The 23,277-nt window shown below is 30.5% G+C and overlaps 6 protein-coding genes across 8 annotated transcripts; 3 read left to right on the top strand and 3 right to left on the bottom strand.

Moving 5' to 3' along the window:
- Window positions 1–25: 25 nt before the first annotated feature.
- On the top strand, window positions 26–4,386 carry LOC130900310 (poly [ADP-ribose] polymerase tankyrase-1-like). Its single transcript, XM_057810830.1, has 2 exons — window positions 26–230; window positions 2,589–4,386. Exon 2 carries the CDS (start codon window positions 2,609–2,611, stop codon window positions 4,166–4,168), a length of 1,560 nt encoding a protein of 519 aa, XP_057666813.1. The 5' UTR covers window positions 26–230; window positions 2,589–2,608; the 3' UTR covers window positions 4,169–4,386.
- On the top strand, window positions 4,214–12,546 carry LOC130900308 (acetyl-coenzyme A transporter 1). The gene is made up of 8 exons (XM_057810829.1): window positions 4,214–4,910; window positions 5,000–5,240; window positions 5,360–5,786; window positions 6,365–6,576; window positions 6,787–6,928; window positions 10,438–10,604; window positions 11,195–11,419; window positions 11,712–12,546. The coding sequence occupies exons 2-8, from the start codon at window positions 5,019–5,021 to the stop codon at window positions 11,889–11,891; spliced, it is 1,575 nt and encodes a 524-aa protein (XP_057666812.1). The 5' UTR covers window positions 4,214–4,910; window positions 5,000–5,018; the 3' UTR covers window positions 11,892–12,546.
- Window positions 7,753–9,555, bottom strand: LOC130900311 (uncharacterized). Its single transcript, XM_057810831.1, has 2 exons — window positions 9,086–9,555; window positions 7,753–8,084 (listed from the first exon to the last, which is right to left on the bottom strand). The coding sequence occupies exons 1-2, from the start codon at window positions 9,395–9,397 to the stop codon at window positions 7,776–7,778; spliced, it is 621 nt and encodes a 206-aa protein (XP_057666814.1). The 5' UTR covers window positions 9,398–9,555; the 3' UTR covers window positions 7,753–7,775.
- Window positions 12,547–14,207: 1,661 nt separating the features above from the next.
- On the bottom strand, window positions 14,208–14,385 carry LOC130900312 (dolichyl-diphosphooligosaccharide--protein glycosyltransferase subunit 4). Its single transcript, XM_057810832.1, has one exon. The coding sequence runs from the start codon at window positions 14,383–14,385 to the stop codon at window positions 14,281–14,283; it is 105 nt and encodes a 34-aa protein (XP_057666815.1). The 3' UTR covers window positions 14,208–14,280.
- A 317-nt stretch (window positions 14,386–14,702) lies between these two features.
- On the top strand, window positions 14,703–18,390 carry LOC130900307 (protein NEDD1-like). Of its 3 annotated transcripts, none has more exons than XM_057810828.1 (2): window positions 14,703–14,825; window positions 16,600–18,385. In XM_057810828.1, exon 2 carries the CDS (start codon window positions 16,602–16,604, stop codon window positions 18,261–18,263), a length of 1,662 nt encoding a protein of 553 aa, XP_057666811.1. In that variant the 5' UTR covers window positions 14,703–14,825; window positions 16,600–16,601; the 3' UTR covers window positions 18,264–18,385. The 3 variants fall into 3 exon arrangements, with proteins under 3 accessions (XP_057666811.1, XP_057666809.1, XP_057666810.1); XM_057810826.1 differs by having other exon boundaries at window positions 14,753–14,930; window positions 16,600–18,390; XM_057810827.1 differs by lacking the exon at window positions 14,703–14,825 and adding an exon at window positions 15,698–16,192 and having other exon boundaries at window positions 16,600–18,354.
- A 473-nt stretch (window positions 18,391–18,863) lies between these two features.
- LOC130900306 (eukaryotic translation initiation factor 3 subunit B) lies at window positions 18,864–22,639 on the bottom strand. The gene is made up of 7 exons (XM_057810825.1): window positions 22,393–22,639; window positions 21,555–22,057; window positions 21,126–21,358; window positions 20,655–21,070; window positions 19,944–20,369; window positions 19,401–19,703; window positions 18,864–19,204 (listed from the first exon to the last, which is right to left on the bottom strand). The coding sequence occupies exons 1-7, from the start codon at window positions 22,526–22,528 to the stop codon at window positions 19,110–19,112; spliced, it is 2,112 nt and encodes a 703-aa protein (XP_057666808.1). The 5' UTR covers window positions 22,529–22,639; the 3' UTR covers window positions 18,864–19,109.
- Window positions 22,640–23,277: the final 638 nt, after the last annotated feature.

Here is a 23,277-nt window from a genome sequence, read left to right as displayed (position 1 = left end):
AACATTTTGTTACTCAAAGGTGTAGCACTGATGATGACAGTTTGATGCATTAGCACAGCTTGCGTTGATTAAATTGTTATTTCAAAATCTACTGACAATATTCAGTGCAGCAAAGTCTTTTGTAATCCGAGGGCTAATTACTTTAGTTACTTTCAATTTATCTAATTGAATTTAAATAAACATAAAACAAGTTTCAAATACAGTGAGTTTAGATACTTCTTAATACGTAGGTATGTACTTATAATATATTTTTTTGTAGATATACAATAGTATTTAGTATTTATTGTTCTAGTAACTAATTATTACAACTAAAATTTATTTTTACAGTTCGTTTCTATAGTATTAACCCCAATGATACAGAACTAATAAAAAGTATTCAATTAATGTTGGAAAATTTCAAATTTGTAGGTTATGTTACTGGATATGCTAATTGCTTTCTTTATATTTTGTTTTTGGATAGTTTTTGATAGAAAAATATTAAATAAAAGCTCTTATATTAGTATATCAGTTAATATTTTATTATATTTGTGGTAATTTTGCTCTTTTTAAGTTATGTAAAATTGAAAATCTCTCTTTAGATTGAAATTATTGCTTCTTCGGCTTATTTTTTATACTTTTTAAGTTTAGTTTCATAAAATATTACTTGCACAACTTACAAAATTATAATCCAGTTTCAAAAATCTCTATAAATACAAAAAAACATGATAAGAAGCACAGGAAAAATTATTCTAATAAAAAAATATGTAACTGGTACTACAAGGTACTACTACTGACGTCAAAAACATAACCTCTAAGTGCAAAACTTATATTGATTAGTAGCTATTAACTTAGATAGTACTGTTAGATGTATTCCTTTCTTCCTATTCTCATTATCAAAAGAAAAATGGCTAAACATTTATCAAGACTGACGTCAAAAATCAATTTATTCTCATGAGGCTGAGAAGTTAGACCTGACGTCTATAGACACACATATCTCGTTTTGAAAACCGCTTCACCTTCTTTTAGTTGTCTTCATTCCTTGATGTTAAAAAGGGTTACTTCAATTTTCGTCATTTTTAGACCGATTCTTAAACACAACTTTTTGTTCTAACCGTTCAGGGAATAACGGAAATTAAGAAAATCCTACCAAAATCACTAAAAACACTCTCACAGTTTGTATTGTTGTTTAATTTCGTTTACTGTAGTATTCAGCGCCATCTAGTGACACGTGATTTTCGCCAATATTCTCTCGAAACGAATAGAAATAATTTTCGATTTCTCTAAAACAATTTAAATGGTTTTCAATTCTCGTAAAAAACTCTAAAACCCATTTTCGAAGTATAAAAGCTCCTAGATTCTTTCACCATCATTGAAAACGATCAAATTAATATCGGAATCGTACATTATCGTGCAAGATCGTTTCGACGTTTGTCTTTTCAGATATTTTGCCACTTTTCAATCAATTAATTAGATAAAATGGGTTGTTTGTGATTTGAGTGGACAAATTATTCATGTGGGGTGAGGAATATATTAGGTTTGGCCCTGATATAGGAAATATTCCTCTGCATGGCTGGAGTTGTGGTGGATTTAGTATGATAGAGTTGTAATAGAATGAAAAAAGGAGGGAAGTCTCGACAAACAACCGATTTTTCGGGTAGCTGCGTCTGTATTATTCCCTGCCGTCGGCCATTTTACCGGTTCGCAAGAAGAAAGTTTTCGTAGGCCGTTTCTAGCTACCGAAGGGAGAGATAGGGAAGTTTCCTCTTGCGATTTAAGAAAAGGGGCCCCCTAGTAGTGTTCAAGGTGTTTTGGTGAAGAAATAGTTTGATTAGATGGTACAAATCACGTATCTAGAAGTCATTTACACGGCTCAGAATTGGTGTTATGCAATATCGACATAAACGGTACTTTTATCGGCACTATTTTCGATTATGGAACGACTGCGGGTTTTATACGTCCCCAAAGTATAAGGTGGAAATGTTGAAGTAGAAGCTGCACGCTCCAAATATTGGGATGCTTGAAAACGGTAGCTTGGGTTTTTTGAAAATTGAAAGTCACCCATCATTTCCTACACTTATCTGATTCAGGAGATTGTGGAATTCGACTTTGAGATGTCTAGAGCGAAAGTAACATAAAATTGAACGTTTTTAGCGGTGGGGTTGTGTTAGTTTGAAGATTGGTTATGGTATTGTGGTTTGAGTGTTCGAATCTGGAAATATTTCCTCGGTAGAAAAGTTTCGAATTGTGTCTTTGATCATACGTTTAAAGACTTTACGCTGATGACCGATATAGAGTAGTAACATTCAGGCTTAGTAGAATCTTTGCCTGATTCGCGAATGAGAACCGCGTTGGCTGATTTCTAATATCATACGAGTGTAGTTTACTCCACCTCGGCGAGACGACTGAATGACTTCGTTAATGAATTGGTGTGTTCCTCGTTTGAGGTTGATATAATATGTTGGGTTAGAAATTTGATTTCAATGTTTGCAGTTTGCAAGCTACTTTTGAAAACGACATGGAATATCAACAAGAAATTAAATGTTGATGGGCGAAACTTTCAAGGTCGAGCTCATTACTCGAGTTTTTAAAACTGATTCGTTTATTTACAGATATATCTAATTGAAGAAAAATGTTGGAGGATTTCCCACTACACAAAGCCATAATCGAAAATGACGACGACTCGGTTGAGTTATTGTTGAACTACGTAGATATAAATGAGAAAAATAAATGGGGTCATACTCCCGTATCTTTAGCAATAGTTAAAAAAAATCTGAAAATAGTTCGTTTACTGTTAGAAAACGGGGCCAAAACTAGCATTTTGATAGAAAAATTTTATCCAATTCACTTGGCGGTAAAAATAGGATCGTTGGCTATATTCAAATTACTGCTAGAATACAAAGTTAACTTGCATGTAAATACAGCTTGTTTGAGTCATTGTATCCATTTAGCCGCGCGATACGGCAAATTAGAAGTATTGGAATACATACTGGAATTAGGGGTGGACGTTGATCTTTTCGACGGATCCAAATACACCCCTTTACATAGAGCGATTTTCGCTGGAAAAACCGAAGCTGTGAAATTTCTTTTACAGCGTAACGCCGATATAAGCATCACTGATAATCATGGAAATACCGCCCTACATTTCGCCGTTATACTCGGTATGACAACGATAACGCACGTACTTATTGCTCACGGCGCTAACATCGTCAAAAAAAACTATTCGCGATTAACGCCGTTAGATTTCGCTTCAATACACGGTCGATTCGACATTGTGAAATGTTTGTACGAAGCCGGCGCGGGGTGTAATACCAGCGGAAAATGTACCTACAGTCCACTACATCTAGCGACGCAATACGGTCATGTAGAAATCGTCGAATATTTCCTAAACAAAGGATTCGATATCAATTTCGCGACTAGAAACGGATATACGATGTTACACGCCGCGACTAGAAACAATCATCCTAGATTGGTTCTGTTATTAATAGATCGTGGTGCCGATTTGAGATGTACGACTAAAACAAAAAATTATAGTGCTTTGGATTTCGCGGCGCTCAGCGGTAATCCCAGTAGTATCAATATTCTGATACAAAATTGCGCAAATTTCGAAGTAAAATCTAACGGAGCATGTCGCTTAATAGATTTAATATCGAAAAATTTTGATGACACTCTTCCCCAAGTTCAACAACAAAAGTTTCGGGCGGCTACTGAGATTATTATTAAATTTCTCGTTTTGCGAAATCGACACGCGCCCGTCTATTTCCCCGAAAGAATCCCGTTTTTGAAAGAGCTGGAGCAGTTTTGGTACGACTGTAAACAGGAAATGGAAATATTGGATCAAATTTATATTGGTAACACTACAATTTCGCAATACCAACTGTTAAAAGCTTTACTTTTCGATAAACAGTTGGAGAAATATATAAAAAACGAAGAATTATCTATAATATATAGTAATTTACAAGCTCATATCAAAATACCTTCGATATTTGAGAATATTAATAGATTAATAAGGGTCGGTGTATCTAGGGGTAAGACGAGAAATATTATAGCGAAATGCGCCCATTCTATAATTACCGAAAAAATCAAAAATAAGCTACCGCTCGAGATTGTAATGCAAATAATCGATTATCTTACTACAGAAGATTTAGCTCATCTTGTAAAATTAGATATAAAATGTGCATTTCAAATATAAACACACATAACAAAACGAACAATATCATATGAAAGTATGTGCGCTAAATGAACTCTCGATTTTGTACAAGATGGCTGTCATGTCAAGTGATTTTTCGATGTTGACAAGTGTTATTAATTCACAGAACAATTGTTTGAAAAATTAGTGTTCCGTCGTTTATCTATGTAGTTATTTGTTAAAAATGTTGAATAGTTACCAATAAAAAGTTTAAAAGCAAAGCAATGTTATTTTTTAAAAGTGAAGAAACAATGTCAATAATTGAAAAAATAATAAAATAGGACCTGTTTATTGTTTTTCAGTTCAATAATTATTTTCTATTATATATGCGATGAATGTTTTTACGATAATTAAAGATTTGATTTATATATAAATTACTTTTTTATTTAACCTTTCTGGTTTGAAAATGGGTATTATATTGACATATATTCCTTTTCTATATGTTTTAATATCACTTCTGGTAATTTACAAAAAAAAGAAATGTCGATTCGTTACAATATCATATATTAATATATTTTAATCTGTAGAATCAAATTCTGTCGGAAAAACCCAATGAATTTAATCGTTTTCTAATTAATATTATGACACGACAAATAAAATCGTGTTGACATTTGCAATGTGGTCATTGTAAACAAGAAGAAATGAATGATATACCAATAAGGATTAATTTATAAAACATGTAAAATTAACAAATTACAGTTATTTTCCTATACCAAGATATATTAGTTTAAACACTTTTAAATTAGTAAGTATTATACTTAAAATATTTAATACAAGCTGTTAATTATTATGACGTGGCCTTTAAGTTAACCTTAAAATATTTTCATTTTGCAGTTTTAATTTCCAATTAACAATGAATGTGACTGAACGGAAAAAAGGTAGAAATAAAAACAGCGTTTCTTCTCAGATGGAAAATGGGGAATTGCCCTTCATTTTATCGAAAACTAACATTAGAGGAGATGAAAAGAATATATTATTACTGTTTTTCTTATATACCCTTCAGGGAATTCCAATAGGATTATCGGCTGCAATTCCCATGATATTGCAGAATAGAGGAGTTAGTTATAAACAGCAGGTTCGTAATTTGTACAAAGATTCAATAGATCATAGAGCATTTCATTCTTGGTACCATATGTATTTATAAAAGTTGTGATACTAACAATAATTGTAGTATTGAGAAATATTTTGTTTTAGGCTGAATTCAGTTTTGTTACATGGCCTTTTAGTTTGAAACTATTATGGGCACCTATAGTGGACAGTATTTTTTCAACACGGATAGGCCGTAGAAAAACCTGGCTTGTCCCCAGTCAATATTTAATAGGTGGATTTATGTTGCTACTCTCCAGTCACGTTAACCAATGGCTAGGAGAAGATGGCACTTCTCCAAATATAGAAGTTTTGACATTGTTGTTTTTTTCCTTAAACTTTTTAGCTGCTACCCAAGATATAGCTGTCGATGGATGGGCACTGACCATGCTCAAAAAACAAAACGTTGGGCATGCCTCAACTTGTAACAGCGTCGGTCAAACAACAGGGTTTTTTTTAAGTTATGTATTATTTATGGCACTAGAATCTTCCACATTTTGTAATCAGTATTTGAGGACAATACCCCAAAAAGAAGGTAAATAATTTGTTAGTATGCTACTTAATCTTCTTATATGGTTCTACAGCCTTAACCACTGTTGAAAATTTCCTGGGTAATTTTACCAAAAATGTTTGAAGGAGAATGACCCCGCTCAATCTTCATGGAAATTGTGTTTCTGCCAATTTTTCTGAAACTTGACACAATGATAGTTTGTATCAAATTGATTAAAATCTCAATGAGTACGGAACACTAACCCCCCAACTCCGTCAAAACGACCCCTGAATTGTGCAAAGGTATCCTAGGAGGAAAATAATTGGTGTTGGCCAATTTTTATGAACTTTGACTCAATAATAGTTTGAAGCAAGCTAATAAAAGTATTTATGGGCTTGAAACCTCATAAATCTTCCAAAAAAAGGTTCAGAACAATTGGCTTGAACCAATTCCCTCCCCAGGGCACCTCAGAGCTTTCAAAGGTATTTACATATTTCTGCCCTTTTTTGTATAAGAATCACAATCGTAAATTATTATAATTCTTGTAAAGCTCTTCAATATTCTGCTTTATTGTTCATATATACTTCTATAGATCAAATATTGAGCTGAAAATTCTTTTTCAGGGATAGTTACGTTATCTGGTTTTTTATATTTCTGGGGTATAGTATTTCTAGTCACCACTACACTTGTAGCCTTACTCAAAAACGAAATAGATGTTCCAAACGCTGATGGTACATCTCATGAAAGAGATATAAAATCAGCATATTTATCTCTAAAAAATATACTAAAATTGAAATCAGTTCAAACTTTAGTCGTGGTGCTTTTAACTTGTAAGGTAAGTGAAAATGTCGAAAATTATTTCAGTTTAAGTCTTGGTTTAATTATATTCAGAAAATCAACTATAATCAACAGTATTTTGTATTGTATTCTTTGAATTTATTTTATTTTATTGTAGTTCAATATAAAATGACTAATTATTCTTTTCGAAATAAAATTTTCTTTTCATTATAATAAATTTTGATTTGATACTATATTTGAACTACAGATTGGGTTTTCTTCAACTGACAGTATGATGGCGTTGAAGTTAGTAGAAGCTGGCGTACCGAAAGAGCGCTTAGGACTTATGGCAATACCGTTAATTCCGGTTCAATTGGCTATGCCTTTAGTCATCGCCAAATATACTACAGGTATGTGAAAAAAAAACGTTATATCAAGTACAAAATCAGGATAAATAAAAATAGGATCGAATTAATTTTAAAAAATTGAGACTCAGGACTTGAAATTAGTATATTTGATCATTTAAATTGTTTTAAATTTTAATTTCAGGGCATTTTGATACTATCTGTACATAAATATTGAATTAAATTTGTTATTAATACATTAGTCAAGGGCTAAATGAATTTAATTTAATTTTAAAATGAAACTAAAATGGTGGAAATTTTCAAATTTTTTTATTTACTGTGTTCCGAAATGTCTTCTATCTGTCCAATTTACTTATATTGTAATTGTTGTAATTATATTCATTTTAAATGGACATATTTCATTTTATAGTGATTTTCATCTTGATTCAACCGTATACTATAGTCCATTCATACAGTTAGTATACAAGGGATTAATTTTGTATTATATTTCCCTTTTAGATAATTTTGGTAGTCTATATATACAGAAATATTCGATAAACTTTATTATTAATACTCTATTCACATACTAAAGGAAAATAATTTGATTTCGAATTGATAAAAAAACTAAAATTGTGGAAATTTTCAAATTTCTTGATTTACTGTGTTCCGAAATGTCTTCTATCTATCTAATCTACTTATGATAATGGTATTAGTTGTAATTAAATTCATTTTAAATGGACATATTTCATTTTATAGTGATTTTCATCTTGATTCAACCGCATACTATAGTCCATTCATACAGTTAGAATTTTCTGTTATAAAAATACATATTTTGATAAAAATACTATGAATATGTTATTTTTTTATTGTTTCTACTATTAAAACGCTCATTATATACTGGATAAATATTTATTCACATATACATTCTTTCGATCCAATTAATCCTGTTGGCGGTTTTCCTTTTTTTGTTTTCCTTTCGATAACCCTTAGATTTTCTTGTTGTTTTGCATATATGACATTTATACGCTTTGTACTTATACCATTTATTGTAAATATAATAGTCTTCGGATAAATAGAGTATGTTAGTTCGCAAATTTACAATATTTAAATCTATTTTCGGACAAATGCTGTATACGATAACAGGAGGAAATTCGTTTCCATCCAAACGAAAAACTAATTGGAAATGATTTATATCGAATATTTGTGAGTGGGTGTAGTTTACCTAGAAATATTGACTTTTGTAAAAGCAAATTTTCACTTGTTCTGAATCCCACGAAAAAATAGATTCGGAACAAAAAAATTCAAATTTAGTATCGTTCCCATATAATTTCAATATAAAATGAAAACTAATCGATTTGATGCTGTTTATGTCTTTTCCTCGATTTTGAAAAAGTTTTGATTTATTAAAAATTGTATTTTTAGGTTAGGTTATATCGAAAGAAAAGAAAATGCTACCAAAAAGTTTAGTGTCATTTTTTTACCATTAATTTCAATATAAAATGAAAACAAATCGATTTGATGCTGTTTCTTATTTGTTTAATTTCAAATTCAACATAATTTCGGTGGCGGAAAAACCGTTAATTATTTAAATTTGATTTAGTTATATGTAATTTCCTTCATTTCGTTACCCTGGTTAGAAATTTAGGGGCCGTAATCTGACAATGGATTGGGCCAAAATAAAAACGAAAATGAAGAATAAAATTTCTCGATATCTCGCTTCGTTTTCGAGATATCGATACTTAAAGTCACGACCTAGTTCGCTTTATAGAATAGATGGCGTTTTATACGTGTAAAATAAAGATTTTATCGCTTTAAATTCAACACGATTCTTGTAATTTAACAAACAAAAGTTTTTTTTTTTTATTTTTACATAATTCGCCGTAATAATCCCATAATGTATTAAAAAAAGAAGCACTGGTGGGGTTAGGTTGATAAAAAAGAAATAAAATAATTGAACTATAAAATAACTCTTGTTTAGACAATTTTGGTTGCAAAAAATGGCGATTTACGAAAAATTTCCAAGTATCGATATCTCGAAAACTAAGCGAGATATCGAAAAATTTTATTCTTCATTTTCGATTCACAAAATGTTATTGTCAAATCCTGACGCCACGGAAATCGTATTCGTGTCGAAATTTTGTATAATTCTACTAAATAAAATCCAAATAATTCTTTTTTCTTAATATTAGTTCTATCTCCTACCTATATATAATTGATAAATACCTGCTTCAATACCACCACGGGGTGTTTATGTCTTAATTCAATCAAACGATTCTTCACCTCCTTAAATAATCGCCTATTTCTACAAGCGGTCAAAAATTCTTTTATAATTTTAACTGCTCCCTTACAGTCATCTTGATCAATATTTCTGGTGTATAAATTACATATCGAAGTAATTTTTCTCGCTAGGTTATTACATTCCGCAGTTATTCCGTCAATTCGTTTATTATCACATTGTAAACTGTATGGTTGTAAATATTTCTGATGATCTTGATTTAATATTCGGAAAATGTCACTTTGATATATATTTGACATTTTGAATGCCCTCTAATTACCACATAACCAATGAAATTTAGAAAAATTATCAAATTTCTAAACGCCGTTGCTATAAGTATTCAAAACGTTAATTTTTCCCCATTAATTTTGTTGTAATTGATTAAATAAAGTGATTATCAAAATTTTGATCATCAACCCTCCCCTACAAAAGTTTGTAGTATACTATGGTAACAAACAATATACTGAAATACTAATTATATCAGGAGCACTAAAAAACGTATCCAATTTTATTCGGTATTTGAATATTCTATTGTTTATAGACTATATTTGATTTTTTTGACCTCCATTCCAAGTCTGCAACTTCTGGTATAGCCTCATATATAATATCAACGTTCAGGCATAATCCCACCGATGGTAGCTTCGCACTATTTGGTGTCAACGGTAGTTTTCAGTTTATATCTTGTTCCTTCATGGGTTTTCATCACAACTAAGATAGTTTTTCATATTTTGTACCGTATGATCAATGGCCATATTGTTTTGTTTTGAGCCTTTCGACTCTCGGAACTCCAAGAGATTTCGTTGCCACTTTTGACTAGTTTTGCTAGTTGGTAGTTCATGGGTTGTAGATTGTTTTGGATTTACAGCCACTATGCACCTATACCTAGAAGATATTTTGTACATCTTCCCAGTCCAGCGCTAACTTCGTACCGTGTCTGTACCAGTGACATAACATTTTTGTTGACCCATATTTATAGGTTAGGTTAGTTTATTCCTTAGTGGTTTTTAATTAGTATTTAATACGTTTAGGACTCCTCCTAATACATTTCCTTGTAGTTTTTTTTCTTATATTTCAATTTAAGTCCATAATGTTTTTTGTTGCACCTCATAATAATTAAGTCAACTTATTTTGTGTTTTTTTTACCTAACCTTGTTAAAAGCTTGTTCTACATCAGAATAAAACATTTATAAATAGAAAATGTATCTCGGAATGTTAGAATCAGTTTTAATTGAAGCATTAGTGATATTATCAATTTTATGATATTTATACAGTATGTCATAGAATTATTTTTATGTTTTAGGACCTAAATCTCTCAACATTTTTCTCAAAGCTATTCCTTACCGATTAGCCTTCGGTATTGTAGCTGCTTTTTTGGTATACGTAACACCGATTTTAGTACCAGATGCTTCGAACGGCTTACCTTTCATGTACGTCGTTTTTTTAATAAGCTGTTATGCACTTCACCAGGTAAAACTCAATATTTTTGTTTGTATAGAATAAACTTTGATTCTGATATTATTTTATTCATTTCTATTAGCAATAATGTCAAATGGGTAGTTATAGTTATTTAAAAAATGATATGGTACAAGTTTGTAGATGATACGTTGTTTATTAACCATCTGAAGCGAACCTTTGTGAATATATACAAAATTGGTTATCGTTATATGAAAAAATATCAGCTCCAATTATTTTGAGCGAAAAAATCAAGTAAAAACAAAGATTTGGTTTGAAGAGTGATGTTTTAATAACAATACACCAACTCATAAATCCTTTATACCACCTCATTCGCCAGATTCAGTCCTATTGGATTATTTATTGTTCCTAAATTTGAAAAAATTACTTAGTCATCAAAATTTTTGCAATAATTAAAGAGTTTTTGTCATCAGAAAGAAGATTCGTTGAAAAACTAATTTCCTTTTGTTTTTTTTATATTATCTGGTATTTTAGGGACCACCTCGTATATAACATATCCTAATAACAAAATGAGTGTTTAAAATTTATTTTTTTTTACAAATATTCAATGTCCTATTTAAATTTATGTAGATTATTATTTTTAGGTATGTGTATACTGTATGTTTGTGGCATTAATGGCTTTTTTCGCTAAAGTTAGTGACTCGTCAGTAGGTGGGACTTACATGACTTTATTGAATACTGTGACGAACCTAGGTGGTAATTGGCCGACTATTCTAGCTCTTTATTTCGTCGATCCTTTAACTTGGAAACAATGTCAAGGAGGAACTGAAAGTATAGATAATTCTTGTCGAACCAGCATCGAAAAGGATGTAAGTTATTAAATCTGAGAAAATATGAGATAACTCATGAAAAGTTGATCGAAATATGTTTGAATTTATAGTTTAATGACGAATTTTTGTTTTTACCCCCCTTTTATCATACTAAAGTAACAATATAAATTACTAAAAAAATTATCAACTAGCTTCGATTGATACAATTACAAGCTATAACATATTTATCACTATTATCATCAATGGATACAAAATTATCTCAAATTTGATTTTTTTATATTATAATATAACGAATGGTACTATTCAATTCATTTCCATTTCATTTTTTCAGCTTTGCACAAGTAAAGGTGGCAAATGTATAACTATTGTAGATGGTTTTTACATCGAAACTGTGATTTGTATTGCAATCGGTTGTTTATGGTACTGGCAAGGCGCAAAGAAAGTTGAACAGATTCAACAGTTGGATGAAAGTGCTTGGAAAATCAGAAACAAAAAAACATTAATGCAATAGTTACTTTCAACAAATTGCTAGGAAAATTGTAATATATTATTTTAATTTATTAATTTTTACAGACCATGAATCGAGATATTGAAAAAATATATTCAATTATTAATTTTCAGCATTCCTTCTATCTGATGCTTGGTCTGTAAGTGGTTTTGGTGACTATTTTGGAAATAGTTGGGTTATATGTAACAGAATTAAATTACAAATTAATTATTGACCACTCAGTATATTTATATACAAAATTTTTGCTAATACAAATTATAAACTAAAGTCTTCGATAAAATAATGAAGAATCAAATGAACTACCACTATATATTCTTCATTATCAATATATTTGATCAGCGGTTAAGTATGATTCTATTTTAATTTATACATGAATTCATCACAGTTTAATTTTATTTTTTGAGTAATTATATTTTAATCTAAATTATATTTGAAATTATCTAAAAATTAATTTTGTTTCTATATAATAAGGTGATGAAATTTTAATATAAATACCTAAAAACTGGTAAAACATATTAGTGGTATACATTTTGTAACGCTTTAAAAGGTGATATAAATTTATTAAAATTTCAGTTTGTTATTGATAAATGTGATTATCAAAAATTTTAATTTAATGTTTGTGTGAATTATTTTGTTAATATATTTTTTTTAAAATCAAGTTGTAAAATGTGTCACAGACTTTTATTTTTACCAATTCTTTCACAGTGTCTTGAATACTTTTATGGCTTGAATTGAAACAGATTCTCGATTATATTCATTTGGAATTCAGTATCATTTTAAGGAAAATAAATTCAAAATTATCTTAAATCGGAGTTAAATTCATTTTTGCAACCTTTGCTTAAAAAAAATTGGTTACAGTTCATGAATTTTCTAGATTTAATACCAAAACGAAAGAAATCAAAGTATATGGACTATTTTACTCTATTACATGTTCCAAAAGGTGAAGATTTATAAAAAAACAGCACTTTTTCCAAACAAAAAACATACTTTGCTAAATATGAATAGTGACGATATCAAAAGTAGTTCATTTGTCACCTCTAACCAATACTTACTAAAGTCCAACAACAGTGAAAAACTATCAAAGAAATCCAAGTATTTTGACAATTTTCCTCTACTACATGTTCCAATGGATGAAGATTTTTTAGAAAACAGCATTTTTCCAAATTAAAATGATGCATTGCTGTATATGAATACTGAAGATATCAAAAGTAGTTCATTTGTCACCTACATCTAATACTTCAAAACAAACTTATTATATTGAATTTTCCAATATGATAAAGTTCAACAATATTGAAATACTATCAAAATTTCTTAGCAATGATGGTATTCAGCAGAATCCAACGAAATAGTGAAGATATTGGTGGAAATTACTGAAAACACCACAGTCAACAACTGTTTTCCCATGGATGATGCGAAAAACAAACTAGGAACTACAGATAAGTCAAAAAAAACAAAAAACTTTTGGAACAATTATGGAAACGTTTCATAATAAAATTTAGTCGAACTCAATTCATATCTAACTTGATAATCAAATGAAAAATTGTTTACAAATACAAGATATTAATAAAACGCTCCATCCACAACTTTTTCCCAAATATCCACTCATTAAAACTTCACTACACCTTATCCACCAACCTAAGGCAGACTTAACAAGTATTTGAGTCTCCTCGCACATCAGAAGTCCCAGGAAACGAAAAAGTGCCAAAGAAGCAGCAATTGTGCGTGAAGTGGAAGCCAATGACTGTAAAGCAATAATCAGAACAAAAATTCAGTATAAGTGGAACAGATCGCAGAGAATATTAATATCTACTAAACCATGTGTTCAGTTATAGAAAAACATTTTCACAAGTCGTACAGACCAAATAAAAATCCTATTCCTATTTAATCGAGAAAATCCACCAGCTTTTAATGTGAACCTAATTATGTAAAATTTGTTTTTGAACTATTAGAATTATGAAAACGAAAGACTACTTAACAGCTCTCAAAAGAATATAATCTCCCTAATAATCGAAAATAGTAATATTACAAAAATAATTAGGTATCTGAAAGGCAATTGTATCACAAACTGTAAACTGACAGATTGCTAATAACTTTTGCAGTTGATACAACGAATGAATATATTAAAAATAAAAACATCAATAGAAACATAACAATACAGTTATGTACTAGTCCTATTTAATTGACTGATTCAGAATGATTTTGAGGAATGAAGGAATAATTATCGTTACAATTCATATGAGCCTCACCCTCAATAAATCTCAAGGTTACTTTGAAAAAATAATGTGACTAAATATAATTATGAATAAATAGAACACAGTATTAAGAAATGTATTTAGAAAAATTTTATTTGTACTGTATATACATATAGAAAGTTGTCATATTAAAGTGTTGGTTACTTGGAATAATTAGCATTGATATAATGGTAAAGTACTACCAGAAGAAAAAGGACAATGCCAAGTGCATTAGAAAGTATTGCCAAATGAACGTCAGTGACCATTCTGGAAAAAATAAAACAGGTTTGTCAATACTACAATTCTATTCAAACAAAATATAAGCAACTACATAATAAGTTTTTTTAATGATTTTAGTTTAAACGACTTCAATTGATTTTATTCTAAAATTAAAATAACCTTACATGTTTTATTAATTATTATTTGAATTACACGACAAAATAATTAATAATAGATGAGAGATAGAAATAATATATTTTTTGTAAAAAAATTATAATGATCTTTTTATTCTTTTGGCATTAATAATATTACTACATAATTTTATATTTTGAAATTTATCTTAGAAAGTAATTATCAATAAAAACACTCACTACATTAATTTTATTAAAATCAAACATTTCAAACTACGTTGATTATAAACATATTGATAATGGTGGTTATGCTGTCTGTCACTTGTCAAATGCGTCATCCAAAGTGGTTTTAAAAGGTATTTGTTGAACTATTTTATTATTAAAACTTGAAAAATTAATCGGAAAAACTATGAACAAGCTGTAACCAGTTCAATGTGATTCTTTAAAAAACAACTTGTGAGGTATGAATAATTGATATTAATATCTAATCTCATTCAATAGGAAATAAAGTTCTTTAGCCAGGCCAAATTAACGGTCATTTAGAAAAAACAATGTCAAAGAATACTTTAATTTTAATAAAGTGTAATACAAATTCTGATTTATTTATATAAAAAGGAAAAAATTTAGGGTATATATAATAATTTTAAAAATGAACCACTTTCAAAATGTAATACCAGACTATTATAACCACACTTCATTTTTATGGTATGTTTATAATACAAATTTTAATATATATGAAGTATACTTACTTTTATTGATTGATATTTATTTTTGTATAAATCCTAAATATGTTGTATCTATATTAATAACGTGGATTATTTGGAGAATCTTATAAATTTCTGACAACAAAGCAAACAGCCGGTAAACGTCATTTGTCAACCGTCTAAAGTTAATTTCACATACGTTTTTCCTAATTCGATAATATTAACCAATGAAAATGTGTATCGTGTCATTAGGAGTAAAATAAATGAATATAATATATAAATTTTTTAACGAAAATGTGTATACTAATATTAATTAATAGTTCTCATGGAATAAATTTCATAAAAACCCTTAAAAAATGAAACGTATTATTTTTTTTTATTAAATATAAATAGCTATTCCCAAAGAAAAGAAATTTTAGAAAAGTTGGTGTTATACACGAATCTGTGATTGATGTGATACAATTGAATATTTCAATCAATTTTTTTTTCGAATAAAATTCACTATCAGACCACAGAGGGTCACTATCAGATATAAAGGAGACGAAAGATATAGCAATACAACAGTAAAACAGCTATAATAGTATTAAAAATGTTAAAATCAAAAGATGTGTTACGAACATTTAAAATAATAACAATAATAAGACCACCAGTTATCTACGCATGTGAAACCTGGTCAAAACAAAATAAACTAGAAATATGGGAACGTAAAATGCTTAGAAGGATTAAATTGGAATTGCAGTTGGTAGTGAGGGTAGCGACTACTGGGAAATAGGAAACTACACATATCAAATAGTACTACTCGCTGGAATTGTCTTGTTCTTACGCCTCTCTGATGAGAAGCAATAACGTCGAAACTAGTCAGCGGCTACAACACTCTCTTTGCAATTAAGATTCGTTATGGATGTTGATATCGACACTAAGGTCCATGTGCATCATGTAATTCTTCGTAATTATTTGAGGGATTAGACGGGAAAGTAATTGTTTTTTCCTTTGGAACACGGCAAACTATATTTTTAAAGGTTAATAATAGAAATCATTTGATATATTGTACACACCTCACATACAATCAAAATATAATATATTTATTACTGTGGGACTGTGGCAATCAAACACCACAGTGTATGTTGATTATGTGCTTAATCATTATCGGGGAATTAAGTAAACTAGAATTGCGGTTAAATACATAAATATAAAGTTTTTAAAATGTATTCTATCGCCATTCTCGTTTAATTAAATCCGTGATGATGAATAGGTAGTTATTTTGAAAGCATTGAGTATCTAGTAAAATACAGTTCGGTGTTTGATTACCACAGTCCAACAATTATAACGTTTATGCTTCAAGATTGTCGGGTTGTAGATATACTGATTCGGGATTAACTATTAAAATAAGATTTCTATGATTTTTTGTTTATATTTTTTATTTCAGATATGTATATTGCATCAGTTTCAACGACCATTAAATTCCACGAATTTCCTAACGGCAATGTTATCCACAATTACCAACCCGGAAAGGTGGAAGGGCCGGTCAGAAGTTTATCATGGAGTAGAGACGGCAATTGGTTAGTAGTCGTTCCGCATTCAGGTCAAACTGAAATTGTTGGTACTAAAGATCAGCTCAAACTACTGAAAACTATCCACGAAGTAGACGAGCCGACTGCAGCTTGCTTCCAGAACACTACAAAAAAGAATATTGGTATAGGAACCAAAAGCGGTTTGGTTCTAATTTACGATATCAAATCGAGGAACGTTAAAAAGAGATTTCCCAGGGCTTCTACGCAAATTACTCACGTGGCTTTCACCGCCAAAGATAGTCATTGCATAACCGGTTGTAAAAACGGTGAAGTTTTGGTTTATAACAACGTCACGAATAGCCCCCCATCGAATCTTCGTGTACCGAAATCAAATTCTATTACTTGTTTAAAAACGAACCAATTGAAAAGGAATTTGGTACTAGGGGGTAGTAACGAAGGTATAATCGTCGTATGGGATATCAATATCAACAGAAGTAAATTTTGTACGGAAGCGCACAAAGCTCCTGTCAATGCAATCGCTATATCGCCCGTAAACGTTGATTTAATAGTAACCGCAGGGGCTGATAGACAGTTTTGTTTCTACGATATAGCCGACCATAAATGCATAGCCAATATATCCGTAGAGAATTGCATAACCGCCGTTGATTTTTCTCCAGACGGTACTCATTTTGTGATGGGTTCCCAAAATGGTAGAGTCTACATCTACGATTCAAGAAACATTCAACAGCCTGTTAATTCGTTTCTTGCTCATACGAGTGCTGTAAGACATATAGCCTTCCAAAACAGACACGAATCTAGCGATTCGAGCGTTTGTAGTTTATCGAAATCATTCGATAACGTAGCGATCACTCAAGAAGAAAAGAGACGAAATAAATCCGTTAGGACTAGTGATTTTTTCGGAATGCATTTATATACAGTTGATGCTGGTTTGGATAGGAAATCTGTTGCTTCAGTAGGAGGTGAAGATTCTTTTATAGTAGCACTCGGTTTAGATAAAGACAACACAACTGAGTCTATAAATAATGATGTTTTCGTAGAAGATATCAGTAGTAAACCTAATAACAACGATTTAGATTTGCCTTGTTCTATTTCGCTTCAATTAAATAAACCGGAAGCTGGGGATCTCAAAATGAAACAGTTTTCTTCCACCCCGATATTTAATATTCATCACAGTTTATCCGAGTTATCACAAACTTCCAATGTTATGCATAAATCTACTACTAACGCAACTAATTCCGATGAAATCAAAACTTTGGTCAAAGAATGTTTTAGTGAGGAATTTAAAACTGTTATTGATGATCTGAAAAACGATATTAAATATGAATCTACTCATACTACTCACCAGATGAGGATAATGTTTTTGGAAATGCACATGGCGATGGTTAAAATGGCGTTGAAGTTGGAAGATTTCTCTAAGAGGATAAGATATGATCCACATCCTACTTCTAATTATGAAAATAGCTTAGTTGATGAAATTGAAAGGCTAAGAAAAAGAAACGACTTTTTAGAAGAACAGCTGAAGAATTCAACAGTTGCTAAAAGTGTAAATGGAGAGTGAGATTTTTTACTTGTATAAATAAATAATAAAATCTATTTTGTAATTTTTAATATTTTTGGAATAGTTGTATACAAATAAATATTTACTTTTTTTATGGTCTCATTAAAATCGATAACTTTAAATGACACTATTTTTCTTTTGGCTAATTGCTGGGTCAATGTGAAGCTAATGGAAGAAATTGCACCCTGTATTTCTCACCATAATGACGAACCAGATGATGTGTCTTTAGTCCAGCTTTTTAATAGGTTGAAGGGATCAAATGATCCTCAAATAAGCGAGGCAGAAGCTCAAGAATGGGTTGCTGGTGATGCCAAAAGTGAGTTACAAAGATATGAATTGTTAATTAATAAGGAGATTGTGCGAGCGGCAATATGTGAGGACGATGAGGACAATATTGTTGGAGTTTTGACTTCCAAAAAAGTTGGTAATTCAGAGGCAGTAGGAGCTTTAATGATTGCTTTGAAATGGGCTGAAGATAACGAATAGAGTATTACGGACTTTTCCAAAAAGAATAAACTAATGTTTCATTTTAACTTACTATTTTGCCTCTCCGGATTACCGAGGCTCTAGTGTACTTGGTGTTTCAATTAAACTCAACAACTTAAGAAATATTTTATTATAATAACCGCAAGGCGTTTAACAATAATGTCCATGATGTTTGGAGTTAATCCGATCGCGTGTCAAAAAATATAAAATTACAACGAGACACTTGGTTAACAAATATTGATGTCGACGTCTAAAAAAGAAGAATAAGTATATAATTAGATGACGCTCGAACTTGAAATATCCCCGAGTTTGTTCCAATAAAACACATGCAGGGAAAAAAGCAGTTTCCTCAATATGATGTTAATCGACTGGAATTATTTCTTCTTTTATAAAGAATTCCACTACTTCTTCTTCTACATTTTCAGTATCTGCATCTAATTCGTCAGTATCAATATCTAGAACAAAATAAAATTGTTGGGAATCAAATTGATTTTATAAAAAACTATTTTAATATGGATATCAATGTCACAGAACCAACGCTAAAAACAGCAACTAATTAACACTCTGTTCAATTCCCTACTGCAAGGAAAAATACTAAAAAGATCAGAATCTGTGATATAAACTCACAAAAATGGGGTATGGAAAACTTACTGTTTCTAAGTTGTAAACGCCTTGCTTTGTGTTCCAAATATTCTTGAATTCTCTCTTCCCTATAACTCTGGAACTTCTCCATTAGAGCGGCTCTCTTCTCTATGAGTTCCTTAGAAGCTTTAGACTGTCTCATCCTATCCTTACTCTCGAATTGTGGATAATACTTCTTAAGATTCTTCTTAATTTCCTTCTGTTTTTCTTCACTTAATAATGAGGGAGGTCTAGGCCTCCACAATATTTGCGCGAATTTTTCCAAATTGACACGCTTGAGTATTTTACCTTGGAACGACCAAATCCAATAACCTGAAATGATAAAATAATCATTGAGTAATTAAAAAATTTTGTTGATTAATTATTTTGATAGAAAAAAAATGTACACTTTGGTTTTCATGAAAAATATATCAAAATATATTTTTCATACAGCCCAAGTGCTAGATAATAATTTATCCTGCGTGACTCCCTGTTATATTAATTAACTTATAACAGAAATAAAGCAGGAAATATAAAAACTAGGTTAGATAATATTACAAAAAAAAATCTTACCTGTATCTACTTTAGTCTTCCAAAATGATACACCAGTAACCACATATCTACCGGTCGGATCCCACTCGACATCAGACATCTGATAGTGATCTGTAGTATTCATAACCAAAAATTCATGTGTATCTACAAATTCCAATGATCCACCTCCGTTGGATCCCAATCCGGCAAGCACAATAAACTGTCCGCTGGGGGACCAAAATAAATGGTTACACGCTCTCTTTTCGAATTTCTTCAATAAAATAGGAGCTTGTCCTACTCTTACTTCATAAAAACTGACGTTGATGTTAGGGGATTCGCCGTGTATCATGGCGAATTTGGATCCAACAGGTTCCCAAGCAAAAGCTTGAATTGGCTCTTTACATTCAACGCTATCAACTGGGATTTGCTTCTCTTTCATGTGGAAGATTTCGAAATTGCAGTACATACCTAAAATGTATTATATATTTAACACTTCAATAACGAAAATATATTAAAACTACAGCAAAATTTAAAAAAAAACATTAAATAATAGTTAATAAATAACATACTGAATATTAACAAGTAATTTGTTTTTGTATAAAATTTTGCTGATTTAGTTTTTTGAATAAATGATGTCAAATAAGAATTTTAATCTAAAATTTAATTAAAACCCAATAAATAAGATGAATTTTCAGTTTAAAATCTGAAATAATTGAAATATTTTACAGTATATATTACAACTACCGTACATACCTGAATATTTCATTTCATTCTTCTCCTTACGAACCTTGGAATATCTGTCTACCTTAACGCAAAGGTAATCGCCGGATTTTTGCCAATGTATCTTACAATCAGCCACATTAAACAAATTTTTCTTCCTAATTTCATTTCTATTAGGCAATTCAAGTAAAGTAACACTAGCAGGAACATCTTTATCTTCGGCTACCCAATATGCAACAACATTATCAGTTGGAGACCAATTGAAATCTCTAATTCCATTAATTTTGATAGATTTTTTGTCTAACAATCCAAAAGATGGTGTTTCATATACTTGAAGCGCATCATTATTTTGTCCAATTCTTGCGAAATATTTGTCATCGTGGGACCATCTGAAAATTGGCCAAGCTGTCGGCCCTTCTGGATTGAAAGAACGTTTCTCAATACCGGTCCTAATAAATATAATCATATTTATTTAAATACTTCATTTTCATTAATAATTCTTACCTAATGTCCCAAATTATTATTCTTTTTTGTTCTGGATAATGAGGATCTCCTTGTGGAGAATATGTCACTATATATTTCTCACAAGGTGAAAAATCTATGAATTGAACATTAGCGTGTGAAAACTTTTTGTATTGAGAAAATGAAGGTCCTGCCCATAAAGCTATACCCAACTTGTGAAAAGTTGCCAAAAACGTCCCCACTGGAGACCATTTAATATAAGTTTGACCCCAATTCTACAAAATATCAAAATTGTTTGAATTACACTATATTCCAATGTTTGTTTTTCACATTAGTAAACAGAGTTTCATGATTGATCTAACATTCGTTTGCATAATAGGGTTTCCTTAGTCATAATTATACTAATTATTTAAATTAGGTTTTGAACAATTTTATTCTTCATATAAAGACTTGAATTAATTAGATACTTACATTTCTAGCTTCCACAATAGTAGGATCTGGTTGGGTATTTTGCCAAATTTGTACAGATTGCCCTTGTGCAGTCACAACTGCAAACTGATCATATGCATCAGGTTCAAGCAGGTAGAAATGAAGATCAGCTTGTCCCTGATAAGGTTGAGGTTCTGGTGGTTCCCATTTATTTGGAATTTGTTCATATTTATTAAAATCAGTGAAAATATTAACTTGAAATGTATGTTGTTTATCCAATTTGAAATTGTTTGTGTGTTTAACAGCTTCAGCTGCATGGTTAGGTGAAGAATATTCTATAAAAATGTATCCCTTCGTATGCCCTTCACTATTAACAGGATAAAACTCGTTAATTATCGGTCCAAATTTCACAAAAATTTTATTAATAACCGATTTTAATTTGTCAATACGATTGGGCCCGACTTGTGGTACTCCATCTACTACTATTACACTTTCAACTCCATCAGTCTCTTTGGGTTTTTCTTTTAAAATATCCCCCAGTAATTCTGAAAAATAATATTAATAAAGAAAACTAAGCGAAATTTAAAAGAAAACAAATTATATCAACAAATATTCCTGTAAATAGTTATAAAAAAATAACCATATTTCAAGAAACCCATTTGGCACACCTTTCTTTCTCCGATCTAACCTAAGTTTTAAATAACATATGTTTATTGGTAAACATCATTTTCCCATTATCATATAGTTAATTATAGTATTTACTCTCATTAGATCTGACTATCGGAGTCTAAATTAATTTAAAACTCCGAATATTAAAAAAAATAAATCTATAAACGGCATGGATATGACGGAAGTTTATTGTCCAATTTTAGGTAAATACCTTCATCTGAAATGTCGTCTTCGTATCCCTCGGGATCACTAAAGTCTGGCTCTTCGCCGTTTGATGAATAATCACTTTCGTTTTTTGTATTATCATCGTTTTGATTACTTTTATCCTCTGGTTTCTTTTTCGCCATTTTGACACGCGTGGTGAAAAATTGAAGAGTTTAAAAACCACAAAACGCTTGCGTATAACAGCAATGTCAAAAAATAAAGCTACGTTCACTCGTTACAACGCATAACATCATTATCTGATTATAGATTTGTTCTTGTTGCTGCACCGGCAGAACCAGCTCAGGAAGTGTACACTAAAGCGTTTTTTGTAGCAGAACCAACGCTAGGGTCGCTGTTCTTAGTAGCAGTGCAAGAGAATTAATTTACCCAGTTCACTGTACTGCCTGCACTTGCATCATGGCACTATATCTTCGTCATCGGACGAACGTAAAATATCAAAAAGTACTAAATCGTTTTCCATTATTGTTAATACTACAAGGCCTGAATCCCATCAAATAACCTCAAATGCTGCATTGACCTCTGCACCATATCGTTCTTTGTATCCTATAGAACTAATTCTATACACTCATAAACTGGCCTGCACTGGTCCATTTGAATATAGTTCCAGTGCAGATACCAAGAACAGACCTTATGTTGCTCAATAGTACTATTAAAAATTTTGTCTGTTATAGTATTTATATTATATAAAATTTGAGTTAATAAGTATACAGATTATTAATTTGTATAAATGAATGTAGTATATGCATATATGTTATATGCAGTATACAAAATACTTGAACATCTCAATATTGTCTCTAATTGTAAAATACGGTATCGAATTTCATTCATTTCTAACAAGAAACAAACTTTTTAATTGATAAACAATTTAAAA

This window comes from Diorhabda carinulata, chromosome 12, assembly GCF_026250575.1.
Source record: "Diorhabda carinulata isolate Delta chromosome 12, icDioCari1.1, whole genome shotgun sequence".
In the NCBI taxonomy this organism is placed as follows: Eukaryota; Metazoa; Arthropoda; class Insecta; order Coleoptera; family Chrysomelidae; genus Diorhabda; species Diorhabda carinulata.
Note: the sequence above shows the minus strand (reverse complement) of the source record. Positions and strands in the feature narration are given on the sequence as shown.

Bases quoted from the DNA above. Each gene is read 5' to 3' on its own strand.
- LOC130900310 (XM_057810830.1), top strand. From the start codon at position 2,609: ATGTTGGAGGATTTCCCACTACACAAAGCCATAATCGAAAATGACGAC.
- LOC130900308 (XM_057810829.1), top strand. From the start codon at position 5,019: ATGAATGTGACTGAACGGAAAAAAGGTAGAAATAAAAACAGCGTTTCT. The intron at 6,929-10,437 runs GTATGTGAAAAA...TTTATGTTTTAG, and splicing joins CATCGCCAAATATACTACAG to GACCTAAATCTCTCAACATT. The intron at 10,605-11,194 runs GTAAAACTCAAT...TATTATTTTTAG, and splicing joins GCTGTTATGCACTTCACCAG to GTATGTGTATACTGTATGTT.
- LOC130900311 (XM_057810831.1), bottom strand. From the start codon at position 9,397: ATGTCAAATATATATCAAAGTGACATTTTCCGAATATTAAATCAAGAT. The intron at 8,085-9,085 runs GTATTTATCAAT...CAATATTTCTAG, and splicing joins CCGTGGTGGTATTGAAGCAG to GTAAACTACACCCACTCACA.
- LOC130900312 (XM_057810832.1), bottom strand. From the start codon at position 14,385: ATGGTCACTGACGTTCATTTGGCAATACTTTCTAATGCACTTGGCATT.
- LOC130900307 (XM_057810826.1), top strand. From the start codon at position 16,602: ATGTATATTGCATCAGTTTCAACGACCATTAAATTCCACGAATTTCCT.
- LOC130900306 (XM_057810825.1), bottom strand. From the start codon at position 22,528: ATGGCGAAAAAGAAACCAGAGGATAAAAGTAATCAAAACGATGATAAT. The intron at 21,359-21,554 runs GTAAGTATCTAA...GATATTTTGTAG, and splicing joins CTATTGTGGAAGCTAGAAAT to AATTGGGGTCAAACTTATAT. The intron at 19,704-19,943 runs GTAAGATTTTTT...TTATCATTTCAG, and splicing joins GAAGACTAAAGTAGATACAG to GTTATTGGATTTGGTCGTTC.